At 36.5% G+C, this 27140-nt stretch overlaps 2 protein-coding genes across 5 annotated transcripts in view; one reads left to right on the top strand and one right to left on the bottom strand.

Moving 5' to 3' along the window:
- The window catches only part of MACROD2 (mono-ADP ribosylhydrolase 2), a 2256418-nt gene that overhangs the window by 368486 nt on the left and 1860792 nt on the right, over nt 1–27140 (top strand). The window lies entirely within an intron of this gene.
- FLRT3 (fibronectin leucine rich transmembrane protein 3) lies at nt 10088–23862 on the bottom strand. 4 transcript variants are annotated; one of them, XM_053574066.1, is made up of 3 exons: nt 23616–23861; nt 15005–15204; nt 10088–13487 (listed from the first exon to the last, which is right to left on the bottom strand). In XM_053574066.1, exon 3 carries the CDS (start codon nt 13433–13435, stop codon nt 11486–11488), a length of 1950 nt encoding a protein of 649 aa, XP_053430041.1. In that variant the 5' UTR covers nt 13436–13487; nt 15005–15204; nt 23616–23861; the 3' UTR covers nt 10088–11485. The 4 variants fall into 4 exon arrangements, with proteins under 4 accessions (XP_053430041.1, XP_053430040.1, XP_053430044.1 ...); XM_053574065.1 differs by having other exon boundaries at nt 14451–15204; nt 23616–23836; XM_053574069.1 differs by having other exon boundaries at nt 14451–15093; nt 23616–23800.

The following is a 27140-nucleotide window of genomic DNA, read 5'->3' as shown; positions in this document are numbered from 1 at the left end:
GGAGAATGTTTCTTTAACATCAAAGGTAAAAATAAAATATTGGGCATTTACTAAGAGCCAGGTAAGAGTTCAGTGTTCTACTTTAAATATATAATTTTTTCTTTACATGTAGATAGCCACTATTATTATCCTATTTTACAGAAGGTGAAACAAAGGCTTAAAAAGGTTGGCAAAATTGCCCAAGGCCATATCTCAAGTAGGTGGCAAAAACTGGATGCACATCCAGGTCTTTAAAATTCAAATATAATGATCTTAACCATCATTTCAATTAGCAGTTGTACATATAATTTAATAGAGTATTCCAGTATATTTTGTTTTATACACTTGGAGTCTGCATGTCACAATGATGAGAGCAAGATGGAAAAGGCAGGAGGTCTGGAGTCAAGATACCTGGATTTGGAATCATCCTTTTTGTTGGAATTCTAATTCTAATATAACACATTTGTACTGTGTTATATTGGGCAAGTTGCATTATCTGTTTGAACTTCAGTTTCTTTTATGAATTGTGATGTGAAGGAGATAATGGATGTGAGATGCTTAGTAAATGGTCTGTGCCAGTTATTTTGTAGTAAGTGATAGCACTCTGTATTTGTAGAATGGTTTACAGGTAACAAAGAGTTTTCACCAGGGTTGTCTCAGACAATACTTGAATAACCATTTGAAGCTCATTCATTCTTTTATTCTTTCATCTAACAAATATTTGTAAATTTCTACTACATTGTTCTATATGTTGAAAATATTTACTAGTAAAACAAGAGGAAAAAAAATTCCTTGTCCTTATGGGGTTTGCATTTTAATGGGGAAGATGTATAGTAACATGGAAGGTAAATATTAAATATATTATATAAAAATAATGATTAAGAAGAAGCATTTAACTCTTATAAATACTATAAATTAGTAGTTAGCCAAGTAGCTAGAAACATATTGTGATTCATAGATTAGGGCAGTGCCTGTGGCTCAAAGGAGTAGGGCACCGGACCCATAAGCCTGGCCAAAAACAAAAAACCAAAAACATAGATTAGCTATATGTTTTCTCATCATGGACTTTTAAAAAACTGTAAACTAGTTATAGTTCAATTACAGATTTTTTTGTTTTCAGATTTTTTATTGTTTTAAAACAATTAGGTGTTAAAAAAATGAATGGTTAATCCACATCACCAAAATTTATGAAGTCTCTTCTAGCTCTAAAATTGGTTAAAGGCATAGAATAAATATAGATTTCTAATACCTATCTTTATGTATGTCTGGTAAGTGTACTTTAAATAAAACATTTCAATAATTCTAAGATTTGGGCGGCGCCTGTGGCTCAGTCCGTAAGGCGCCGGCCCCATATACCGAGGGTGGCGGGTTCAAACCCGGCCCCCGGCCAAAACTGCAACCAAAAAATAGCCGGGCGTTGTGGCGGGCGCCTGTAGTCCCAGCTACTCGGGAGGCTGAGGCAAGAGAATCGCTTAAGCCCAGGAGTTGGAGGTTGCTGTGAGCTGTGTGAGGCCATGGCACTCTACCGAGGGCCATAAAGTGAGACTCTGTCTCTACAAAAAAAAAAAAATAAATAATTCTAAGATTTGTTTAAAGATTAGTGAAAAAACATTAAACATATTTGGTCTTCTTTACCTTTGTAAACTGGGCAGTGGTACATTCATAAGTAAAATGTCTCAAATTGAGGGCGAAGTCTGAGGAAAGCTTCTGTGACCTGGCACTTCTATTCTGTCATACCATGGCTCTTGGAAGAGGCAGTGGAAGCATGAAAGATGTTGTAGTGAATGTAGATGTTAATAATTGTCTGCCAACTCTGAGTTGAAATTTATTGAAAGCTGAGAGAAAGGCAAGTTTACTATAAGGGTAGTTGGTCATTGACTATTGACTATTGATGATCAGAAGTTACCATTCAGCCATTATGGGGCAGAGATCGGTAAGTCTTAGGAGAAAGCCTCACGTTTACTCCATTAAATATTTTGAGAATAATCTGAAAATGTTTTCTAGCTGTTTTCTCAATAAAAGGAAGTATTTTTTCCCCTACTCAACCTTTTTATAAAGTGACAAAGAAGTGTTTCTGCTCATTGTTTATTTAAGAGAGTGGTTAAAAACTCAAGCTTTAGGAGCAAACAATTCTTGTTCCACTTTTACTAACTATACAACGTTAAGAAGGATTCCATTATAGCGTCAAAATATAATATATTGGGCATCTTTTCACCTCTCTCTACTCATTATCACCATCCTGTTCCACACTACTAATTTTTCTCTGTATGGTAGCTGGAGTGACCTTATTACACATAATGACATTTTGACAGTCTGATCCTCACACATTCTCTTCCTCTTTCATTTTCTCTTCTTCTTCCTCCTCCTCCCCTCTCACCTTTTTCCCTTCTCTTCCCTACCCTGTTAAAAACCCTCTATTCAGCAGCAGCTCATAATCCCAGCACTTGGGAGGCCAAGGCAGGTAGATCGCCTAAGCTCATGAGTTCGAGACCAGCCTGAGCCAGAGGGAGACCCCATCTCTAAAAAATAGCCTGTAGTCCCAGATACTTGGGAAGCTGAGGCAAGAGGGTCGCTTGAGCCCAAGAGTTTGAGGTTGTTGTGACCTAAGATGCCATGGCACTCTACCAAGGGCAACATAGTGAGACTGTCTCAAAACCAAACAAACAAACAAACAAAAAACTCTCTATTGACTTTCTCTTATACTAGAAGGAAGTCTAGACTCCTTCCTCAGGCCTGCCTTGCTCATACCACCTACATCTGGCTCATTGAGCATGAGTCACATGGCATCCTTTCAATCCTTAAACATACTAAGCTGATTTCCTAAGCACCATGTTTCCTGTGCTCAGAATACTTTCCATCTTACTCTTCACATGGCTGACTCTTTACCTCTCAGGTCGTAGGCTTTCTCTTGCCACCTAATCTAAAGAGTTTCTTTTGTATGCTCACCCATAGACCACGAATGAGTTTTTTTCTTCCATGGCACCTGTCGATAATTTTTCATTTTATATTCATTTGGTTTTTGTTTAATATCTGAATTTCTGCCCTCCCCTACGTCTTTTTGCTTATGGCCCCAAGCACAGTTATTGAGTAGATACTTAATACACCATTGTTATTGATGAATGAATAACAAATCTTTATATCCTATTCAAATCTTAACTTGTTTATCTGAAAAACAAAGACAATAATTCCTATTTGTAAAGTTACTGTGTGAATTAAATGAGATTAAAATATGTAAGTACTTATAGCATTCAACTTGATGAAGTCCTCAATAAATGGGAGGATCGGCAGCAGGGGTAACAATCATTTGGCACTTATTAAGTCCACTGTATGCATAAGTCATCACTAGTATTTACAGAACATATTTTAAAAAGGGAGAATTTTGTTAGATTTTTGTTTTACTTAATCTTTATTGTGTATAGACATTAACATTGGTCCCCTTATCAAAGAAATCAAAACATGGAATTCCAGCAGTGATTCCAGGCTTTTTAATGGAACATTGATATGAAGTAGCCTGGGCTTTGTAATGTCATAATTATCAGAGCCCCAGTGTACATTCAACAGGTAATTACTCCGGGTAGTAATTGCCTAGACTATCCTCCCTCCACTCCAGCCAGCTGTCACTGAAAAAGAAGAACTGCTTTTATATGTGCACACAACCAGTCTGTAAAATCCCATTATCCTTAACTTCCATACCCCCGTGGCTGCTGCATGCTTCCTGTTTTTTTAAATCGTCTTTATTCAAGTCAATGCATGCTTCCTTTTGAAGCCTCTTAAACAAGACAAAGAAAAAAAGCTTTCAAGGCAGTCCTAAACTTCATTTCTAATCTTATTTTATCTGTACAATATAAAAATGAAATGGGGGGTTAGGGAGTGGATGAAGTACATAACGTGTCTTGCTTACCCCTTTGCCCCACCCGACTCCTGTGATACTTGTGGTGAAAGTGTGCATAGGTAGAAATAGTTCTTTAGTGTGTACTTTGAGATGAAGTTGGATTTAATTTTGTGTTAATGTTCAAATAGAGCAAGGTTAATTTGATCATTATAGTTCTTTTTCATTTGTTCATAATGTCTATACTATTTAAGAGTTTTCACCTGTCTCTCATGCCCAGTAATCTTTTTATCTGTGATCCTCTGGTAGAATCCCAGGCACAATACTCTTCCCTGCTCTGCCTTCCTGTTTCATGTCCCTTTCCATCTAAGAGTAGGACCTCCTTTCTGGCCCATCTTTTAACTGCTTTTGCTGGGCCCATTGCAGTCTTTTTCTTTTGGGTTCCAGTCCCATGTGACTGATATTTTTCTTAGCATTGTTTCCACAATCTTGAATTAACTGACATTTATTGCTTGAGGATGACCCCTCCCTGTTACCTGCTCCATCTCTTACTACTACTGTTTAATGAGACTAGCAGAAGGGAGGGTTGTGGAATGTAGGTAGATAATCTCAACATTTTTCCCCCCAAGCCTGAAAGATCTATGTTTCTATCATCATTACTTTAAAACCTTTTAAAGTTTGTGTTGTACATCTGCGTCCCTAATCTCATCTTTTTCTCTGTCCTCATTATCTCTGGGGACATTTACCCATTTTCTGTAGGAGCTGAGTTAAACCTGACCTTCACACCAATGCTTTCCACCACTCTCAGTGACTTTGTTTTTCTTGTTTTAATTCTTACAAAACTGTAGCTTCTCAGTCATAGCCTTTATTTCTGCCATCTTAGAGTTGCAGCCATAAATTGGACCCCTACTTTTTTGTGCATCTTAATTTTCTTTCACCTAATTAAATCTATTTCCTGTCCTCATTATAAATTCCTATTTCCCATTTTATTGTGTAGGTTAATAAGTCTCCCTCTTGGTAGTCACCTCCTTTTTATCTATCTTGTTCCTCCACTTGATTCACCAAGATTCCTTCACTCTCTTAATTTCCTGAAGGAGTAGTCTTAATCATTGTTTATGTTGTCTTTATCTCCCATTATCCCATCACCCTAGACTTTTGCCTCATTGCCCTAAGACCGTGCCTTCGTCATCTCTGAGGGTCTCTGCTTTTTCTCTGTTCAGTGGTGCCCTCTTCTACACACGTATGTCGTTATCTTGACAACATTTTTACATCTTCCTTTTTTAATACTTTTAGTTCTTTTACTTTATAACTTTTTTAATTTTCCCTTTTCTTTTTGTTTGTGCCATTATTTTGGATTGCTCTTCCTCTTCTCTCTGTGCAAAGGGTAGACATTCTTTGGCATCTCTTTTCTCTTCTGCTCACTTTCTGCTGATTATCTCATCTGCCCTCTCAACTTTATTTTTTTATTTTTTTTTTGTTTGTTTGTTTTTTTGTAGAGACAGAGTCTCATTGTACCACCCTCGGTAGAGTGCCGTGTCGTCACACGGCTCACAGCAAACTCCAGCTCCTGGGCTTACGTGATTCTCTTGCCTCAGCCTCCCGAGCAGCTGGGACTACAGGCGCCCGCCACAATGCCCGGCCATTTTTTGTTGCAGTTTGGCTGGGGCTGGGTTTGAACCCGCCACCCTCGGCATATGGGGCCGGCGCCCTACTCACTGAGCCACAGGCGCCGCCCTGCCCTCTCAACTTTAAAAATAACCTTAGATATAGATTCCCTTCCCCGAGGCTGAGGACCTCACTTCTAACCTCCTATATACATTTCTAGAAAGGTAACATAAAAGGACTTTAAACCCAAGGTGATTTCAATTTATTATCTAAACTGGATCACTGTGAAGGATTAAAGAGGGCACTACAGGTAATTAGCATATGTGACCCTGTACCGTGCACATAGTCACCTACTCAAACCCAGTCTTTGCAAAATACGCTGACATCTGCTTCTCTTCAATTGTTTTTCATCTTTGTTAATTGCATTGCCAACATTCTGGAATAATCCAGAATGTGCTAGAAATCTAAAATCTTCATCATCTAAATAAATAAATATTTAAAAAAATGAAATCTTCGTCATCTTCAACATTCTACTCTTTTCTTGTCTTTTGAATTAGGCTCCCCCACCCCACCCCCAACTCCACTGGCAGTGTACTGTTTAGTCTCTTATTTTCTCTTGCCTGGAATGCTGCATAGCCTTCTCACTTGCCTTCTGGCTCCCCGAGTCTCCTCATTCATTCTTCATGCAATATTATTTATTTCTACAAAATATTCCTGAATTGTGCTGATTGTCTATACACCTGCTCAAAAATCATTGGCAAAGAATATCAATGCAGACTTCTCAGCTTAGAGTTCAACACACTAACTTTGTTCACAACAACAAAGCTTAACATATTTAGTAAAAAAACTTTCTAGTCTTACCTCCTTCAGGGACCCTGAATTTTACCTGGACTATTAATCTTTATCCAAATACCTCTTAAATCAGTGATCCTCAACCACATCAGAATAATCTTTGGAATTTTGAAAAATGTAGATGCTCAGCTTTAACCTGGGAGATTTTAATTTAGTAAGTCTGTATTTTGGCCTGGTTAATTTAATAAAAATGTCCACAAGTGATTCAGACCAAGCCAAGGCTGAGAAGCACTGCCCACTTTATCTCTGTGCTTCTGTTCACCGTTTTCTCTCTCCGTGACCAATATCTACTTTTCTTTCTTTTTGAATTCCTTTTTATCTTTTAACACCAGGCCTTAATTGTACCTCCTTCATGAGGTCTTCCTTGATTCATATAAACGGATGTAATTGCATCTTTCTCTATACTTTAACAGCAGTAAACTTTCATTAGATTGTATTTTTATGCCTTACAATCTTCAGATAGCACACTTCCTAAAGGCAAGGCTTCTCCTATGTCTAATATAAGAAACATTTAGAAAAGTCATTGGTTTATTAAGACTATTTGTAGAGAACTTTGAAGTTCTTAAGAAAGTGATTGGTAAGTGTGAAAATTCTTTTTTGTTTCTAATTTAACCAAAAGTCCCCAAACAAAAAGTACAGTAGTTGTAATTCCAAGACTATGCTAAATTAAGATTTGATAGTCATGTTAAGTAGGAGAAAGGAATTAGAATTTCAAATGCCACTACTGTTTTCAGCAGCAGATGAGCTAATATTAAATTCAGTGGTGGATTCGTTCCTTTGACACCCACTCTTCAGGTGTTTTAGAATGTAGGTCTCTTTGGATTCCTCATGAAAACTGTCATGTTGGCATGTAGATATAAAATGTGTTTTAGTCAGAAACTGTAGTTAGTAGAGTTTTTTACTAGTTCCTTTGGCACTGGGGAATACTTTTAATAAATCAGCCTTGCTGAAAAAGCACAATGTTATTTTTAATAGGGAATGAGAGTATATACAGTGATTTAATGCAGTTACAAGTGGCTGCATCTAAAAACAGTTTTTGATTTTTGTCAAACATTCAACAAGGGAGTGATTTTTCCCTCAATTTTTTTCTAGTTTTCCCAGTTGTCTTCTTGTTAAATCTATATACTATGTACTTAGGATTGCATATTTTTCCTGTACTTTTCTGTTAGTACCTGACTTGGAGTTTAGTTTCATTAGTAAAAATTATGAACATTTAGTTTGGGACATATGAAAACGTATGTATAATTTATTTACTGTATATTAAGGTAGAGGTTTGTGTCTTAATATTATATAGAAGAAAAATGTATATATATATATTTTTTTTTCCATACGTCTGTGTATTGCAAAGCCTCCATAAAGAATAAACATTTACTCTCTTGGTGCTCTTTGTAGTTGTGGTATAAAACATATTTCTGATTTATTCCAGGTAAAATCACCAAAAAGTGTATTTTAGAATAAACACAAAATTTTCTGTGCTCATGAAAGGTATACTAATTGAAAAATGTCAATATAATCTCTTAAGTTTGTCTTGTTATAAACCACAGGTTATAGAGACTTTATGGAACCATCCAGCCCTTTTTCTAACTTTTGGCAGAATTGTAACTTGAACTACTCAAAACCTCTAGAAGCAAAGTCAAACTTCCTTTAGAAAATGTTCTGCACATTTAACGTTAATCACATTTTCTTTGTTATGGTGTTCCTAGAAGACAACCCTCCTTCATAACAGGAAGTCGAAAGAGAAAGTGTTGGGAAACATTTTGAAAGTGACATATGAATAATAACATTTCTTGTTTTTTGTTTGAGACAGAGTCTCATTTTGTTGCCCTTGGTAGAGTGCCGGGGCGTCATAGCTTACAGCAACCTCAAACTCTTGGGCTCAAGTGATTCTTTTGCCTCAGCCTTCCGAGTAGCTGGGACTACAGGCGCCTGCCACAACACCCAGCTATTTTTTAGAGACAGAGTCTCCCTCTGGCTCAGGTAGGTCTGGAACCTGTGAGCTCAGGCAATCCACCTGCCTTGGCCTCTTCAAAGTGCATAATCAGGGCGGCGCCTGTGGCTCAGTGAGTAGGGCTGGCTCCATATACCGAGGGTGGTGGGTTCGAACCTGGTCCCGGCCCCAGCCCAACTGCAACAAGAAAATAGCTGGGCGTTGTGGTGGGCGCCTGTAGTACCAGCTACTTAAGAGGCTGAGACAATAGAATTGCCTAAGCCCAAGAGCTGGAGTTTGCTATGAGCTGTGATGCCACAGCACTGTACCTAGGGTGACAAAGTGAAACTCTGTCTCTTAAAAAACAAAACAAACAAACAAACAAAAGAAAACAGATTTCATAGTCAGTTGGAGATACCTCTTTGTCAGCAAAATAGGAGATCAGTGATAATCTAGAAAAATCTCTAGAAACATATGACAGACTTTTCTTGACCATAATAGTAGTAACTTATGTTTTCAAGAAAGGTGTACTGTTTTCATGTATATCATCTTATTTAATCCTGATAACAACATTGTGAGATGGGTAGTGTTAATAACCCCATTTTACAGATATGGAAACTGAGCTACGAAGGGTAAGTGGTTTGGTTTTAGGTACATACTAAGTAGAGCTGAGATTTCAAATCTTTTGATGTTGTATATGAAAAAACTTAAAAGTGTTTTTCCTATTTTCTAACTCAACAACAATCAACATAGGAGGACTTCTGTGACCAATTGTGTTGGGGGGGAGTTCTCCCCACACACCAAGCCAACATTCAGATCTGTAGCAGACACCAGCTAGGTGTCCTCTAATTCAGTTTAATTCTATAACTATCTTCCTGGAAATAACATCAGATCCCATAGGTAGAGGGATCAGTCCCCAAGACTTCCCCCAACCTCCACTCCTGCTGCAGACATGAATTGCATGCAAGTCTGGGCCTCTGGAACTTTCGACCAGCTGGCTCCAAGTTTGGGTTACCATGATCTCCTTTTTGAGATTGATTAATGTGCCAGAATGGCTTACAACACAGGGAAGCACATTTACTGATTTGTTATAGAGGATATTATAAAGGATGCAAGTGAAGAGATGTATAAGATGAGGCATGGTGGTGTGAAGAGCTTCTGTGCCCTCTCCAGGCATGCTACCCGACAGAAATCTCTACTTGGTTCTGCTGCCCAGAAACTCTCTGACCCTGTTCTTAGGATTTTTATGAAGCTGATATTACATAGGCAGGACTTATTCAATTGTCCATTGGTTATCAACTTAACCTTTAGTCCCTCTGCCCTTCCCTGAGGTTAGGTGCGCTAACAGTCCCAACCCTCTAGTCAAGCCTTGGTGCTTGTCCTGACCTGCACCCAATCTGAAGCTACCTAGGGACTGGCAGGCATCAGCAGACTCCTTAGCATACAAAAAGACATCACTTGGGGGAGTCTGAGGATTTTAAGAGTTGTATGCCAGGAACAGGGTCAAAGACCACATACGTGTTTCACAAATCACAGATGCCAATTCACTCTACCAAAGGCTATTAAAAAATAATTAGCTTTTCAAAGACCACCTTAAAAAGTCTCAGTCAGAACAATGGCAGCAGTTCACATGAGAGGGAAAAACCCTGAAACTATTTTCCATCTACAGATAAACAAGTAATTTGTACATAAAACACTAAACTCTCTTCAAAGTAAAATGATACTCAACTTCAAGAGATTGCTATTTATTTTTTATTTGTAGCCAACTTTGATTTTTATGCCTAGAAAAATACATGGGCCAGTTTAGGACTAATGTGCTGGGCAATTTTCTACTTAGTGGTAGTAACATAATCCTGAAAAAGCAAGCACAATTATCTGTACTTTTTTTTTTTTAGTTTATTCAGCAATAAGACCATAATTTTTCATATCTAAGGAAGTATGAAAAATCTGTCGAGTTTTAAAAGCTGAATACATGTAGCGTTGGATCAAGGCACATACAAGACTGGCCAAAGGGCGTACAATGCACTTTGGTTTTTGTTAAAAAAAGAAAAAATCATGGCAACCGAAAAGTGATATGGTTTTTAAACAAGTAATAGCTCACGACTCAGTAGGAAGCTAGAAAGAAATGTTACAAGTTCATTGTGTAATATCTGGAAAACGGTGACAGTAATGGGCAGTATTCTTGACCATTGTGGAAATAAATCGAGCATTTATGTACAGTGTTAGAACATTTCACATAAACCAGATCTAAATTTGATTTCTAGTATTTATTTTTCTTTTACATTCTCTCTTATTTAAGATATTAGTTTCTCTGGAATGTTGAGGGGAATTGCTTACAGTTACACTACATTTTTAATATGCGTAAGATTTTTCTTTGACATCCTTCATGATAAAACATCATAAACACTAACAATTTTGTGTTTAGAATTTACTTTTCAAAAATCAGAATGGTATAGGCAGAACCAAAATGCAATTCTGGTATTTGTGTTCATTATACTTACTATACAAGTCTAAGTTGTCATGTTTTCCTAAGTACACATTTCCCCCCTAACTTGGATGTACATTTACATTATTGTTTTTGTAAAGTCATTTATTCTCAAAAGTTTTGATGGTGGCTTTAACAATAGTCTTCACATTCTTTCTATGTGAGCTGATGTCTTCAGAAGATATGCTTAACTTTCTTAAGAATATCTAATTTGCCTGGAACAAAAATGGAGATACGCAGCAAGTCTGATATTGCCCATTACTTCACACATTTTGATTTATTGTATACCACTAGGATAATACAAATTTAATAATTGGAACATTATTTCATAGCTATTTTTTGAAATTTAATTTTTCTCATTCAGCCAGTTTTTTTTACATTTCATTAATACCAAAGTGAAAAATGGCCTGTGCTTATTTATACTACAAGGATCTCATGTGAACGCACTCCTGATTGTTCAACACAGCAAGAAAATTCACTTTCACAGTCAACAAGTCATCTTACTCAGTAGAACACAAAGTAAATGGTTTATAACTTCAATATTTGCAAGGAAAATACAGTACAAATTACTAAAAAATACTAAAATATAGAATTGTGTTCAGGCGTCTCCACTACATCAATCGCAGCAGTAACCTGAAATTTGAAACTTTTAATAAAAAGTTCTTAAATATAAATTATATGGCAAATGTACAGTACATTGCTTTTTTCAGAATCTTTTTCCAGTGTTTTGCAGTAGAACAGGGTTCCTACCATTACCTTCTTTAGGTTTAAAACACCTGAAACACAGTCTGCTGCAAGTCTTCCAGCATCATGAGTGTGAGTGATCAGAGTCTGGAATGCCACTGTCCCTGTAGCTTCGGTTACTACTGCTTTCACTGTGATTGTTTTTGTACAGATTCATTCCATTAGGAGGATATATGGTGTGTATTACAAACTCCTCCTTCGAGATGGGTTCATTGCTTATTGGTAACATCTGAAAAGAAGTTTCCCTGATTTCCAGGATAGAGTTGTCCTTCTTAGTGCCAGCTTCTGCATAGTCGTCCTTTCTTCGCCTCCCTTTGCTGTACGCACAGTTCCTTGAGAAGAGTGATCCATTCCTGTGAACATACCAACACACTAAAGCAAGAAGGGCAATGGTCACCAGGGCCACAGCCCCACCAATAATGGCAGCCAAAGGTAAATTGGGGTTTTTATAAGGTTCTTTCTCTTGCTCTCGATTGAGGGTGGTTGTAGGGTTGTACATTCGAAGGGGTGCCGTTTCAGTCTCAGTACAAACGGGAGCTTCATCAAATAGGTAGAGGTTACTGGCTTCCATGGGAACCAGGCATACTCTGTAGGGTGAGTCAGGCTCCAGGGCTGTGACCAGGTATTCATTGCGTTCCCCTGTTACAATTGTTTCTGTTATAGATCCAAATGCTGGGCTATGGCCCAGTTTAAGCCAGCTAAGTCTTAAAGCAGTCATGGGTTGAGCAAGTTTCCAAGAGATATGAATTGTGTCAGAGGTGACAGACTTCACAGTAATTGTGATTGTTTTTTTTGAGGGACTCCCTGTGGTTCGCTGATCCTTAGTCAGCTTGGTGTTCTTAATGTCTGGTAGTTTGGTCACTGGAGCTGGCCACTGTCCTAGGGCAGGATACACTGTATTAGGTGTTGCAGTGGTTGTCTGAACAGTGCTCACAATCCCACTGTCTTTACAATCAAACAGTTCTGCACTGAGGTCCTTGATAGCCATCCCGCGAACTTTTTCTGGAGCTTGGCACATAAGCCCACGCACGTTGACCTTCACAGGTAGTGACTGTAACCAGTCACGTACCCATTTCATCTTGCACCCACAATACCAGGGGTTGTTGCGAAGAATCAGTTGGGTTATGTTGTCCAAATCATTGAAGACACCCTGAGGTAAATTACTTAGGTTATTATTGGACATATCCAGTCGATACAGCTGCCTTAGGTAGGAAAAGGCATTTGGGGGCACCTGATTGATGTGGTTGTCTTGAAGATAAAGCTTCCTCAGGTTTGTGCCTGGAAGGTTTACTGGTGCAGCAGTCAGGGAATTCCGCACCAATGACAGTTCTGTTAAGTTAACTAGGTTGAAGAAAACTTTGTCACCTAAACCATGATTGTTCAACAGATTTCCATCTAAAACCAGGCGTTTTAGGCTAGTGAGACCTTGAAGAGATGGTGAAGAAATAGTCGATATTCGATTATCATCCAAACGTAGTTCCTCTATAGTCCTGGGCAAGCCCCAGGGAATTGTGCTAAGGTGGTTACGGGACAGGAAAAGCAGGCGGAGATAGTTGCTGTCTCGGAATGCTCCCTCTTCAATGCTAACAGCAGAGACAGAGTTGTCATCTAAGTGTAATTCTTCCAGATACGGAATTTTTGAAAGTGAATCATAAGTGATAGTCCTTATGTTATTTTCTTGCAAATGTAATTCTTTTACATACTTTGGGAGGTTTGTAGGAAATTCATCTAAACTGTTGTGGTATAGGAATATTCTTTCTACTTTCAGCAAGTTTTTCAACTCTGAAGGAATCCCAGCATTATTTATTTGGTTGTTCTGAAGGTAGAGAGTTGTAGCATCCTCTGGTATTCCTGTTGGAATGGATGTCAGAGAGCGATCGTTACAGTAAATGAAACCTGCATCACAGCGACACACAGACGGACAGGATTTAGCCATCACTGACAGAGGTGCCACTTGAAGGAACAGCCCAATTTTAGTCCCGATGAGGAAGATGGTCCAGGCTGGACTGATCATGGTCAGCAGTGTTGAGGTCTTTATATAAGGTAGCTTCCGTGGCTTTAGGACCCTAACATCAAATGAGTGAAAAAAAGAAAACAATCAGGCCAGCATGCTGAAAATAGTCTTTAAAACAGATGTGCAAAACTAAAGCATCTATAATCAATTTTAATATTTTAATTATTAGGGTGCATGCTTAGGATTTATTGCAAGCTAACAATGAACACAATCATATAATCTCTTTACCTTAACTATTTCTGGCATATAAATTAAAAAGTATCATGTCCTAAACCCATTTGATTTTCAAATGCTGAATATAATAAAGTTTTATTGAATAGGCTAAAGCATTTTTATTATATTCATTATCCATCTTATAACCAGTCACTGACCAAGCTAATCAAATTTATAATTTTTCTTTAATATTCATAATAATTGACCCATGGGAATCTGGTTGTATTTAAAGATAATTTTACTCTTATTAAAAAATAAATTTTTATGTCTATTTCTTATTAAAGGACTGAATAAGCATAGAAATGGGTAGCAAAAAATCTGTTTTCTTAATTATTAAGAAATAGTTACACACATCTCGAGAGTCTAAATCTCAATGAAGTGAATAATTAGCTTTATTACTTTAAACATTGTTTAAAAGATATTTCTATCAAGAAGATGAGAAGGACTCTTTCATTTGCTTTTTGGAAAGAATTTACATAGATAATACATCTGGCTAGTTTAGGTAGAAAATTCTATTTCATGTTAAACCATGTCTTTCTTCTCTTTTCCCATTTGTTGTGTTTCATACTACATGGTTTAATGATTTTATCCACATTGTTCAAGATTTTCTACATAACGTGTTTTCACAGTGCACTTTTATTTCTTTAAATCAAATTTTAACCTAGAGCATGATTCAACTATTCCATGGCTAGATAAGTATAGATTTATAGTAACCTATTGTATAACTTTTTCTGTACTTTCAAGTGTTAATCTGCCTTTAAACTTTAGGTATGAAAATAAAATACTTTTAACATTTTCCTACCTTATTGAACGATGTCAGTAAATTTTGCGTGGGTAAATATCCAATGCACATATGTTATTTTCCTGGCGAGGGGCTGGGACTTATAAACTTTTGTTTAGTCCTTGGAAATGTTCTTCACTGTTTATTCAAGTAATCCTATGCTGCTCACACCTCCAGAGCAGGCTTGCTGTTGTCAATGAACATTCCAGCTGCGGTTCAGCATGGTGGGCAAGCTCATTAAAGTGGGGGCCAGAGACAATTCAGCTTCCTGTTACTATGTAGGACACATGGCTTCCTATGTACTTTTTTTCCTTTCTGATAGAGTTTCTGTGTGAAGGTTCCTTTTGTGTAGCTTAATTCCCTTAGTGGAAACTGCCCTCTTTGAAATTCTTATTGGCTCTTCTGTGCAATGTGGTCAGAGATAGTGACTTCAGATCCTCATGAAGAAAGCCATTCATGATGCTAAGGCCTGTACAGTAATAGGTTTTGCAGGCAGTTACCCCCTAACTTTATTCCCATCCAGGATTATCCAAATATAAACTTTGTACAGTAGCTACATCCTGATGTATGATTACCTGCTGTTAAATAGCTATTTCCAGCTTTTGCTTCTTGCTGCTTTCTCAGAATTTCTGGTGCAGTCACGTTATAAAAGATCAGGTATTGTCTTTTAAGAGGAAAAGGAAACAATTCAAATATTCTTCATGGAAAGAAAAGGAAGCATACTAAATTTCCTTTATATTTCTCTTCCTTAAAATATTTTGGGACTGAGCATCTCCTGTGAAAGTAAAAGTAAAAGAATTTTTGATAATGAACTTTAACAAACTAGAGAAATTTCTTAGAGATTTAACTTTAATTATTTCTTTAAGCAAAAACATTTTCGTCATAGTAGTTGGTGGAAAGGGGTAGGTTGACCTCTTTGTTCTTAGGCATCCCATTTTACTATATAAATGAAGTAGGAGCCAAAGTTGAGACTGTCATCAAACAGATAATTTCTAGTGTTAACTGATTGTTGTGTCACTAAAACAGAGAAGCAAAGCTTTATTCAAGAGGCGGTGAGCCCTTCCACGACTTTCCAAATTCAGACCAATCTTTAAAACTTTATTTTAAAATCATAGCCATAAAAATGATAATGTGGGGTGGTGCCTGTGGCTCAGTGGGTAGGGCACCAGCCCCATATACTGAGGGTGGCAGATTCAAACCCAGCCCCAGCCAAACTGCAGCAAAAAAAAATAGCCAGGTGTTGTGGTAGGCAGCTGTAGTCCCAGCTACTCTGGAGGCTGAGGCAAGAGAATCGCCTTAAACCCAGGAGTTGGAGGTTGCTGTGACCTGTGTGACTCCATGGCACTCTACCAAGGGCAATAAAGTGAGACTCTGTCTCTACAAAAAAAATAAATAAATAAATTTAAAAAAATGATAATGTGTTTTAAAAGAACAAAGTAAGCATGGTGTTAAGGAGGTGAAAAAATATATAACCAGGTCATTTTTGACAGAAATGCCAAGGTAACTTTACAGAAATTTCTGAACATGGTTTTACAAAGTCACACAATCCACAATTTAAGGAGGTGAAAAATCTCTGCTTTAAAAGCTTTTCTTTTGGTTTTCTCAGTGCCCTGTTTGATTGTTTATACAGGTTTCAATTTTCCCAATTGCGGATGGTGGACACCACCATCTTCCTCTTTAGCAGTTGCCTAAGGACTGCTTGATGATCTTGGGACTCTAGGCACTCAGGTGTTCTTGCCCCAAAGTGGCATAGAAGTTCAAGTTATATTTCATTTTTCTGGAGAATACTATCGTAATTTTCTTTAGCACACTGAAATGGAAAAATCTGTACTTGGAATAGAAAGGACATTATTATTTCAATCCATCCTCTTGTAATGACTATTAGGAAAGCATATCAATATAGGGCATTTCACTCTAGGTTCAGATATGAACATGCTAATTTTCAATAAGCACTTTTTCCATTTCTGAAAGACTTTTGGCTTGACTAACAAGGCAAGACTAATTTTAATGTTGACTGCTTTGTCCATTAACTAACATGAGTGAAGATATTTAAGGAGTTATGAGGGAGGTGAGTACTATCAGAATGAGTTATGCAGGGGTCACCCACTCAGGTACTTTCTGTACATGTAGGGAACATTTGAATATCATGGAAATATTTGACCCTGAAATTAAGGACTAATCCACTAGCAATTTGCTTCTTGCCCAGTTATTACCTAGTGACCAACAAGGATAGTAACTGTTCTATAATTGAAATGTTTATTGAATGTGCATGTTAAATAAGGCCATAATTTGTGTTTCTGGTTCTCTAGGAAAATTCAGTGCCTTGTAGATTGCCAAGTAGATACTAAAGCAGTGACAGACTGTATTAACAAAAGAAAACTTAAAAAAACATTACAGACACATACAGTTTATTATTTAGGCAACTTGAAACAAAAATAGCAATTAGCAGATGGATAAAGCTGTCTCAAGTGAATATTGCAAAGTGCTCACAGAGGAAAGTTTAAATGATTTATTATTTAATATGAGGTTTTACTGTGATGCCTTCAGGGCTTTGCTCATTATTGTTGAATTTCAGAAGTATAATTTTCTTGAAAACTGTTGGCTTCCTCAGTGTTTGAAAATGGAAAACCAAGCTGTCGAAATTTCAAAGTTACTTTTAAAAGAATCTGCTAGAAATGTTTTTAAGCTTGAAAGTTATTGAACATATAAAATAACGTGGTTTAGAAATAAGTTTAGAAAACAATTACTTTTGTTAAATTGTATGAGAAACTAATTAAACCATTATAAAAATAACAGGTGAGGACTTGCTTAATATGTAACTAATAGTCAAGCATTTCTAATGTTTCAAGGATACAGGTGAGCCAAGACGTACTCCAAAGCTGAGATGATGAATCTGCTGAATGGGGATTTAAAAATTGATTGTTCCCTGAGTCAGGTCAGACCATAACATGTCCAAGGTGATGACGATCATGATAACCAGACGTAAAATAACTGCCTTTTATCTTGTATTTGAACTATATATCTTTCACCTAATCAGGGTCTAAGAATATGTATTGATTTTCACATTTTTAACCTTGAGAAAGAAAAAAAAATTAAACTGGTGTGAAAAGAAGGATTAATTTGTTTATTTTACCTGTTTTACATTTGTGAAACTGCTTCCTTTGCTGTTTGATATGCAAACTCACATTTGCCATTTGTATAATGGTGGTAATAATGTGGGATTAACAGAAAGCCTTAAATCTCATTAAGTTCTTGGAAAATATCATTCTCCTTTCCCCAAATTGCATTAAAACAAAAGCAAAAACATCAAACAGGTTTCTTAGGAGGGAAGGATACTCTTTCAGAAATGAAGATAACATAATGTTTATAGCTCCTCTCACATTCCCTTACTCCCTTAAGCTCAAAACAGATCCATTCATGTTTGATGGTGTTTTATTTTATATCTTCTTCCCCTTTATGTCTGAAAGTATAATGCTAAACAGGTTTTTTTGTTTTTGTTTTTGGCATATTAAAGGCCGTAGTAATCTCTCCATTAAAAATAATCAAAACTACCCCCGGGCTTAAATTCCCTTGTTCTGAGCTGGATCTACGTATTCATATTCATGCACATAGAGACACTGTAGTTGAATGTGAATGAAGAAAAGAAAAATGACCCCCACCAGCATGTACGCTGTGGCCAGGTTTCCACAACACTGACTTCAGAGCCCTTCTGTCTGCATAGGCTTGAAAGAGGACATTACTTCGGAACAAAAAGGAATCGATCTTTTAGAAAAATGTTGTTAATGGGGTAACTTGGGGGAAAAAACATAACCGGACCCCTGGTTACCTAATGGAATGTTTAAAAATTATTTTTTAATGGAGTCATTAGTTAAGTATACACCACTTACAATTGTTGCAAAAAGAAGAAAACATAATCACTTTACTGGTGAAGCAAATTTTTAACAGGGATCCTTCTCTTCAGTTTCTTTTTATAAATAAAATAGTGGATTTTTTTTTCTTTTGGCAGTCATAATGTAATCATCAAGTCTGAAACATCTCCAAGTTATTTTCATGTTTTCATTGAGGGAAACATGTAAATAAATAATGATGCTATCATTTTGATATATTTTAGGGAAACTAATATAATTTAAGAAGTTATATGTGAATAGAAATAGAAAATAGGCACTTAATAAAATCAAGAATGTGAGGCAAGCTACATGTTTATATGATTCCTTCCTTGCTACTATGCTATAATATTTTGGAGGTGGGAATGTTTGCAATGAGAAGATATATCTTACATTTTGAGACTAACACTTAAATTAAGATGAAGTTATATCTTAATGCTAACTTCCTACATGTTTTATTTGCTATCTGAGGTTTAAATTGATTTTAATTTGACTTATTTGATCATTATTCATTTTTCAAAAATCTTAATTCGAATATAAGGTTTTGAGATTTTAGTTTCTTTTTAATGATTTGCCTCACAGAATGTTTTCGTAATGCTAGGAATTTTAAAAACTGTATCAAATCTAAAGATAAAATGATGTGTAGAATGAACTTTTAATCCAAGCTAGTTGCCTTATTTTGAGTTAAAACTTTGAAGGAAAGCACATAATTAATCAATTTTTTTCAACTTTGTGAATTTTTCTAGATAAAGTGTAATTTATACAATTGTAATATTAGGAAAATAATTTGTTTATACAGGCTTAAATTGCTGCTAGAAAGCTCAACAAAATGGACAACCTGTGAAGGCTAAGTCTTTGCAACAATAAATGGTATTTCAAATAAACTACATATATGGTTAAACTGAAAAACTGGAGTACATCAGGCTAGTTGATAGTGACAGCAAAATGCTTTCTAAGCAGCCTGTCTGGTAGTTAAACTTTCCACGATCATCAGATTTCAGCAAAGTTCCAATTCTTTTGTTTAATGCCAGGCAAGCAGAAGGACCTCTAACTCTCCTCTTGAGAGTCATGAAGTCTGAAGGGTTTGCTGAGAAGCAGAGAAGCAAGTCTGCCTTTTCATACTTGGTTTTATCCAGATTATTTTCTAGCTTGAAGAAGGCTAGAAAGGTGATCAAATTTCCAAAGTTAAGGATTTTTACTTTCTCCTTTTCTGTTACTAGTTCTTTTTCCCTATAGGTTTATGATAAATGAGTCAAATTCTGCTTTCTTTATTTTGGCTTGTAAAGTTAAGTTGAGCATCCTTAAAACAAAAAGATAAACTGGGATATTACCTTTTATCATAGTGAATTCTGCTTCTTTTTATGAGATTGAGCCCACCCTACATGAATTAGACAACCAAGACTGGTAAGGATGAATAAAATATTAATTTAGAGAGTGGTGAAGATTAGTAGCAGAAAGCTTGGGGAAAGGGCCATGCTTGAAGTTTGTGCTGACTTCTGAACAATTGTAATGGAAAGTATGATTACTTCTGTTAAACCACAAACATTTTCTCATTATAAACTAGCAATTCCTTTTTAAGAATATGATCATGATTTGTTTGATGTGCTTTAAATTTCTAATATTTAAGTTTCCATACATTAGTTCAACAAACATTTGAGTCTACTGTATGGAAAGCACAGTGCTGGTTGGTGAGACCATCTAAAATCATAAAACACGTTGCTTTTTCATGTCCAAGTAGGTATTTCAACCAGATGAAGAGGAAGAGATTTAACAACACATAAACTGATCAATCCACAGTCCAGTGGCACACTTTAAAAAATGATGTTTAAACAAATGTGGTCTGTGGGTTTTCTCTTCAAAGTTGCCACGGTAACTTGTGCACATGTAAAAGGAAAGAATAAAGAACAAAAGCTGTCATTGTCTTATCAAGGGAGAGCAATTTCTCCCTCCTCTCATTTAAACAGACTAATACCTGGAGAGAGTTTCTGATGCATTACTGACACTTGATTTTAGGGTAGAAAAGAGATTATGCATATGCAAAGCAAATAAAACTTCAGCTATTACTTAAATTATGTTTTATTCCTTTTTTACTTAAAATCTCTTTTCTCTGTATTCTTATAGATAAATAAATCAAAGTCATGAAATCAAAGTCCTTTCCTATGCAGTAGGAACATGGCTTTCAAAACTGACTTTAGTGAGATATTTAAACAAATTAAGTGATAATACTGACTTGTATTTTGAAACTGAAAAATGCTTTCTAAAATGTAGGTAGCTTTTTGGTTCTTAAAAGGAAGAAATCTTTTTCAAAGGATATTTTACAAACCATCTTTTTGCTGGAAATTTGTTGACTTATGGTAAACTATTGAAATGGTGGAATGATAAAAGGAGTTAAGAAACATCCCTTTTTATACTCTGAAGAGAAAATGCAGTTTTGAGGATTAATATTGCTGAGAGATTTACTGTAGAGTTTTTGCCCGCTGGGGGGTGGTACACTCTACCAGAACACGGCTTTCAGAAGCGGCAAGTCAGATGTTGGCTGCTGCTGGCCAGTTTTTCTCTGCTTTAATTACAACAAAGCCTCCCGTTGAGAAGAACAGTGAAGGCCTCTGGGGCAAAAGGTGGGGGGTAGGGGGAAAAGAGGGAAATGAGGAAAAAAGTGGGGAGAAATTATGGCTTTTGAAAAATTTACTGAATCTTATTTCCCTGGTTAACTTCATTTATGGTGTTCTTCATTTGACTTTAAACAGTTATTTATAATGCTTTTTAAATAAACCTGTTTAAATAAAAGAATATAGTTTTACTTAGAATTATTATTAGCTTTGGAAATTGACATTCATAACATTCTTTGTTATGTAGGCCACCCACCTTAAGGGGGGAGGAGTTGAAAATTGACTGAAATGGCAACACTAAACCAAATATTTTTTTTAATGGCCAGATTAAATTTAATATTGGTATGAATGCTGGTGCATCAAAAATAAAAGCAAGAAAGAAAAATCATTTGTATAATTTTAAGACAAAGCAAATAATGATTTTTGTAGAGCTTAAAATTATTCAAAATAATCCAGAAAGAGGAGGAAGCCTTAGGATGGGTGGCCAAGAAAAGCACAGAAAAATCTCTCTGCAGCTCAGTTGCATGTTTAAAGCTGATTATTGTATTTTTCATCTAGAAAGACCGAGTGTTCATTAGGGTCTGTGTCCCTAGGCAGGAGAAGCTGAGCGTAATTGGAGTTTCTATTTGATTGGGCAATATAGTCTAGAGAAGAAACTGGGGTAAAGATAATTAATAGCTTGCTAACAAAGTCTGACAGCCACAAGATTTCAACCAAATTTATTTCACACTGCTTCATTTAGCTCTGAAAAAGTTTTGATAGAATTGGAGGCTCCTTAATTAACACTTGAAAACAAAAGAAACATACCTTGTATTTTGCTGTCACATTTAGTTATGACAAATTTTCTTATCGTTTTTCTCCTTTTTGTAAAAACTTTATTTGCTGCTCAATTATATATTTCACAAATATTATGTTTAGGAAGTGTTTAATTGAGCATTTGAACCTAACCATAACTGATTTAAGGGGTGGGGGACAGAGAAATGAAAAGCCAATGAATAACTGATAGTGATGCAGAAACACAGTATTAATGAATTCAGTATGTTTATTGATTCATTAAAATATCTTTGCTGATCCTTGGGCTTGATGTGTTTTGGCAACTCTATTAAAAAAGTAAACTAATTTTTTAGTCAAATACATGTAATCACGTTTTTGTAATGCTATTTTTATTTCAAGCTAATAAACAGATGTACATATGTGTGTGTAAATGTGCTCAAAATAAGTGACCTATTTCTAATTTAATCTTTGCATGATTAAAAACCTGGCATTAGTATTCGTTGTGGTCATAATATTAAAATTATTGTGGTACTTTTGAAGGATTAATTTCTTTCTTTACTCATTTAAAAAGAGGTGAATATTAGTTATCTGTCACTTTGGGTCTGGCATAAATGATTCTACCTAAAAACAGCCAAATTCATTCTTTATGGCAATGATGGTCAGGATGTTCTTATGCTGTTAGGAAAAAAATGAAACGTGTTGCTACAGCGAAGCACTTTTCTAGGGGTTTTATTTATGTTGTTTCAGGCTAATAAGATAATATAGATCTGCCTTTTATAGCATATAGATATATTAAGAAATTTTTAAATAAATATTAAAACTGGTTCCATAATTGAAAAATATCAAGGTTTTTTTCTTTTTAATTCTATGTAAATGAAAACTAACCCTCCAGATGGTGAGAAAATATGGGCCTGTTGCATTCTTTACCCCTATGCAACCATTTTATTTCGGACCTAATTTAATAAAAAAAATTATTTTTGAGATCGAACTAATTTTCAAGCTTTGGTATAAATGCATTTCTTCCAGTGTAAAATTTTTCTGTTACAAGTTGCAAAGAATGGTATTCTGCATATCCCACTTGATGAGGGCTCTACTCTTTATTTTACCCCCTGCCACCCCCAAATTAACTGCACACATAGCTTCCAGGGTTAGCTTTGTTAGTTTTTCAGAGCAGACTTACCCGTTTACTATGCTAGTCACATACTACACTTGCCTAAGCAATGGATTTTGGCTTTCTACTGAAGAGGGAATACGGTTTGGAAGAGAGTTTCCCCCTCCTCTTAGCTGAATTTACTAGTTGAGATCCGCAAGCCTGAAATGCTTGAAGCAGCTCTGGCAGGAGATAGCAGTGCAAGCTTTAAAATCTAGGTGTAGCTGTTAATCCTTTACAGAGAGGCACCGAAGTCTCCAGGAGTAGCTCGGCTAGCTGTGAGCAAGATGTATGCTTTTCATGTACTGCGTACTCACGGGCTGAGGGATTATTGATTTTCTTTCACGGTTGTAAAAACAGCAATTGGTGATCATACCACACATACAGTACACACCAAGTTAGCAAGACCTTCAGCTTTTCTGTGAAGACTCTGCCTTGTGTTCTTTAATATTTAACATTTAACTTTCCAACTTGCTATTCTCCATAAGCCTCTTTTCAAATGGCAATTACTTGACACAGAAAATAGCTATTTGTTATTATTATTATTTTTTTAATGAAAGAAGGTTTTAGGAAACTTCTTGCATTTGGCTGTATAATCAATTTTTTCTTTGCTGGCTTGCACGCACATACATTGCTCGTTCTGGTGACAGAATTCATCAAATTCCTGTTTGGATTCCTCATAGTACCGAGTCATTTCTTTCTAGACTAGAGAGTAAAACCAAGCAAACTTTCTGTGACAGTCCTAAGAAAAGAAATGGAAAACACTTACCAGGAAGACGAGGAAAGCGATCCTACATACACTGGCGCTACAGCTGTAATTCCATTCACTGTGATTGGAGTAATGGCCCTCCCCCTCTCCCCTCTGCGTCCAGTCCACACAAAGCCAGCGGCAGCTGCAGGCTGAGCTGGTCCTGCGCGGATCACTCCTCCGCTGAGGAGCGTGCGAGGGAGAGCATTCCGCTTTACTGCACAGAGCCCACCTCCAAGTCTGAAGTTTAAAGCTTCACCTCGCAGTGGTGGAACAAGGAGGTGATGTCATAGATGGGCAGGACTTAGCGGAGCTGCTATTCAGTGAGGTAACTGGATAATCAGACAGATGAGCTTTGCAAACGCTAGAGGGGGTGAGAGAAGCCGAAATGAAGCGCTCAGCCTGCCCAAGCTACGATGCCGTTTGCTTTGCAGGCAGCTCTTGGGGGCATCTCAACACTTTTTGAAGTTTACTACAAGGTAGTGGTAGGCATACTTCATATATATGTATGTATATATGTACACATGTATATATATAAATACAAATATGTTAGAAGGATATTTATAAGATCACAATAGAAAAAAATCAGGTTTCTTTTTGTTTCTAAGCCATCTGTGTTGAAAAAAACCCAAATCAAATTATTTTTATTATTGATTTGTTAAAATAATGTTTTAATTATAAAAGGTATAGCCCAGGCTGGGCATGGTGGGTCTCACCTGTAATCCTAGCACTCTGGGAGGCCGAGGCGGGCAGATCACTTGAACTCAGGAGGTCGAGATCAGCCTGAGCAAGAGTGAGACTCTGTCTCTACTAAAAATAAAAAATTGAGGAGAGAGGATCACTTGAGCCTATCAGTTTGAGGTTGCTATGAGCTATGACACCACAGCACTCTACTGAGGGGTAAAAAGTGAGACTCTGTCTCAAAAAAAAAAAAAAAGAAAAAGAAAGGTGTAGCCCAGTAACCCCCAATTGTGAATACATATTCAACAAATGAATAGAAAGCAGGTCCAAGTAAATATATCACTGATTTCATTTAGAGAAAGAAAAACAGAAATGCCAAATGATTAAACAAAAATGGAAGTGAACAGTTCCTTGTTGTTGTTGTTGTTGTTTCTTTTCTTTTTCTTTCTTTCTTTTTCTTTTTTTTTTTTTTTGGTGGATATGTTGGGGAACGAACCTGGTGCTTCATACAGAACAATTCTTTTGTAGGTAATGAGTAAGTTATTCTATATATGTTTTAGAAAAGATATTTCATATGCTTCAAGTATTTGTCCATCTTCTTTATAACTTAGTAGATTTTATATTTTTGTTCATATGTAAGTTCCCCCCCAATAAAAAATTTTAAAAGAATTACGTAAGATATTTTCCTTTCTATATGTTTTTGTTGCTGTTAACCTGGGTTTAGGTATAAGCATCTTTAAAAAAACTTTCAGGGTGGTTTTTGCCTAGATTAAAATTACTTTAATTTAGGTATATAAATGAACACTGGGAAATTATGAAACAGAGATTATAAATTTCTATGCCTACCTAACAGAGTTACAGACTTTTATGTTCTGTATGGTTTTCATAGACTGACTGGTTTTACTATTTGGCTAAATAATTACTTTGAGCCCATAAGTTTTCCACTAAGTAAGAGTATTTCACTTTCTAATGTTGCTAGGAGGAATTTTGCTTTTACATTTACCTGGAGGGCAGTTTCCTTAAGCTAATATCTTTATTTGCTTTACCCAAGAAGCACATGACTTTCTTCTGTGTCCTTTTTTAAGGTTTTCCTGCATGTTTCTGAAGGAGGCCAGCTAATTGTCTTTCCAAGAAGTATTTGACTGTGGTCTCTTCATTACATTCATTTAGTTTATCTATTTCTAAGCTTGATTGATAGCAGTTTGACTTTCTGAGTTTCCCTCCAAGAATGGGTGATAATCAAAGTAGAAGGTGAACCCTTGATAAGAGGTGCACTGACCCTGATTGTTCAGGACGCACTTTTGTGGGCCTCCGAGGACAGACCCATTGAATCTGGAGTTTGAGAATTCTAATGTCTAAAGGCAATTTCTTAGAACTGATAGGTAATACAAAGTAAACTGAGATGCAGCTGCTGAATTTCTGGAGGAAAGGGAAGTGGGAATAACATATAATCTTTTAAGAAAGGGTAGATTTTTCTCTGTTGCTGTAAAACAAACACATGGATTAAATTATTTTATTAAATAAATTTTCAGATGGGATTTGGTTCTATTTATAAAGGAAATTTTTTCCTGGCTAAATTCCTGTGGGTTTATATCCATATTTATTTTCATACAGGCAGGTCTTAAACAGAAAAGAAAGATATTTGTGTTTTAGGAATTGGTATCAAAAAAGAACATGTACTGGCCTGGGATTTGGGGGGTTCTGAGGTTACCCTTCCCCAGGCTGCCTTTTATTCTATGACTTTGTATTCCTCTTCTGGGCTTTGGTTTCATCACAGGGCAGATAAAGACAGCTAGCATTTATTGGATGCCAATTATGTACCATTGCTTTTTTCTCCTTTTAAACTGTGTATTAAAGTGTAGAAAAAGGAAAAAAATTGTGAAAAATATCTATCGTAGAGGTGCTGACTTTGAAGATAAACTCTTAATGGAATTCCTGTTATCCTACTCTATTTAAAATATATATACTTTCTTGTTGCCTCCATATTTTTTCATTTTCTGCTCTTCTCAGCTGCCTGAAATGCTGTCAGTAAGAGAAGAACTTATAATAATATGTGCCCATTTTACAACAGTAGGTACCACCTCTGGAAATGTTAAGAGTTACCATGAGTTACTTCAGATTGCTTTCCTCCTTCATTTCCTAAGGGATATTGGCTATGAGAAGGGGATGGATGACTGTCCTGGTTGATGGGGAAGGGAGCCTGGCAGTTTTCAGCATGAAGCCTGTTAGGCTGTGGTAAGAAGGGAGGAACTGGATTATCACAGCACAAAAAACTCAGTTCAGTATGGAGAAGGAACCAGTAGTCTAATGTTCATTGTCTAGCATACCCGGGTTCCATCTTGCCTTTGCCACAAATTACTTAATCTCTTTGAGTTTATTAGCTCAGTGCCCAACTCATACTAAGTGCCCAATAAAATGGTAGTTGCCACTATTAAGATGGGAACATCTCTAATCTGGGCATCCTCTGGAAAAAAGAAACATTAGGAAGTAGGAGAAGCTGGACGCAGTGGCTCATGCCTACAATCCTAGCACTCTGGGAGGCTGAGACAGGTGGATTGCCTAAGCCCAGGAGTTCGAGACCAGCCTCAGCAAAGTGAGACCCATCTCTTCAAATAGAAAAACTAGCAGGGAGTTGTGGCAGGACCTCTAGTCCAGCTACTTGGGAGGCTGAGATGCCTGAGCTCAAGAGTTTGAGGTTGCTGTGAGCTATGATGCCACAGTACTATACCCAGGGTGAATGAGTGAGACTCTGTCTAAAAAAAGAAGAAGAAGAAGACTTGGGAGAATAGTACACAAATGGAGGTAGGAGAGGCCAAAAACAGATTTTTCACACCTTACAAATTTCCCACTGAAGTAGTTTTGTAG

This window comes from Nycticebus coucang, chromosome 21 (genome assembly GCF_027406575.1).
Source record: "Nycticebus coucang isolate mNycCou1 chromosome 21, mNycCou1.pri, whole genome shotgun sequence".
Classification (NCBI taxonomy): domain Eukaryota; kingdom Metazoa; phylum Chordata; class Mammalia; order Primates; family Lorisidae; genus Nycticebus; species Nycticebus coucang.
This window is presented reverse-complemented; position numbering and strand designations above follow the sequence as displayed.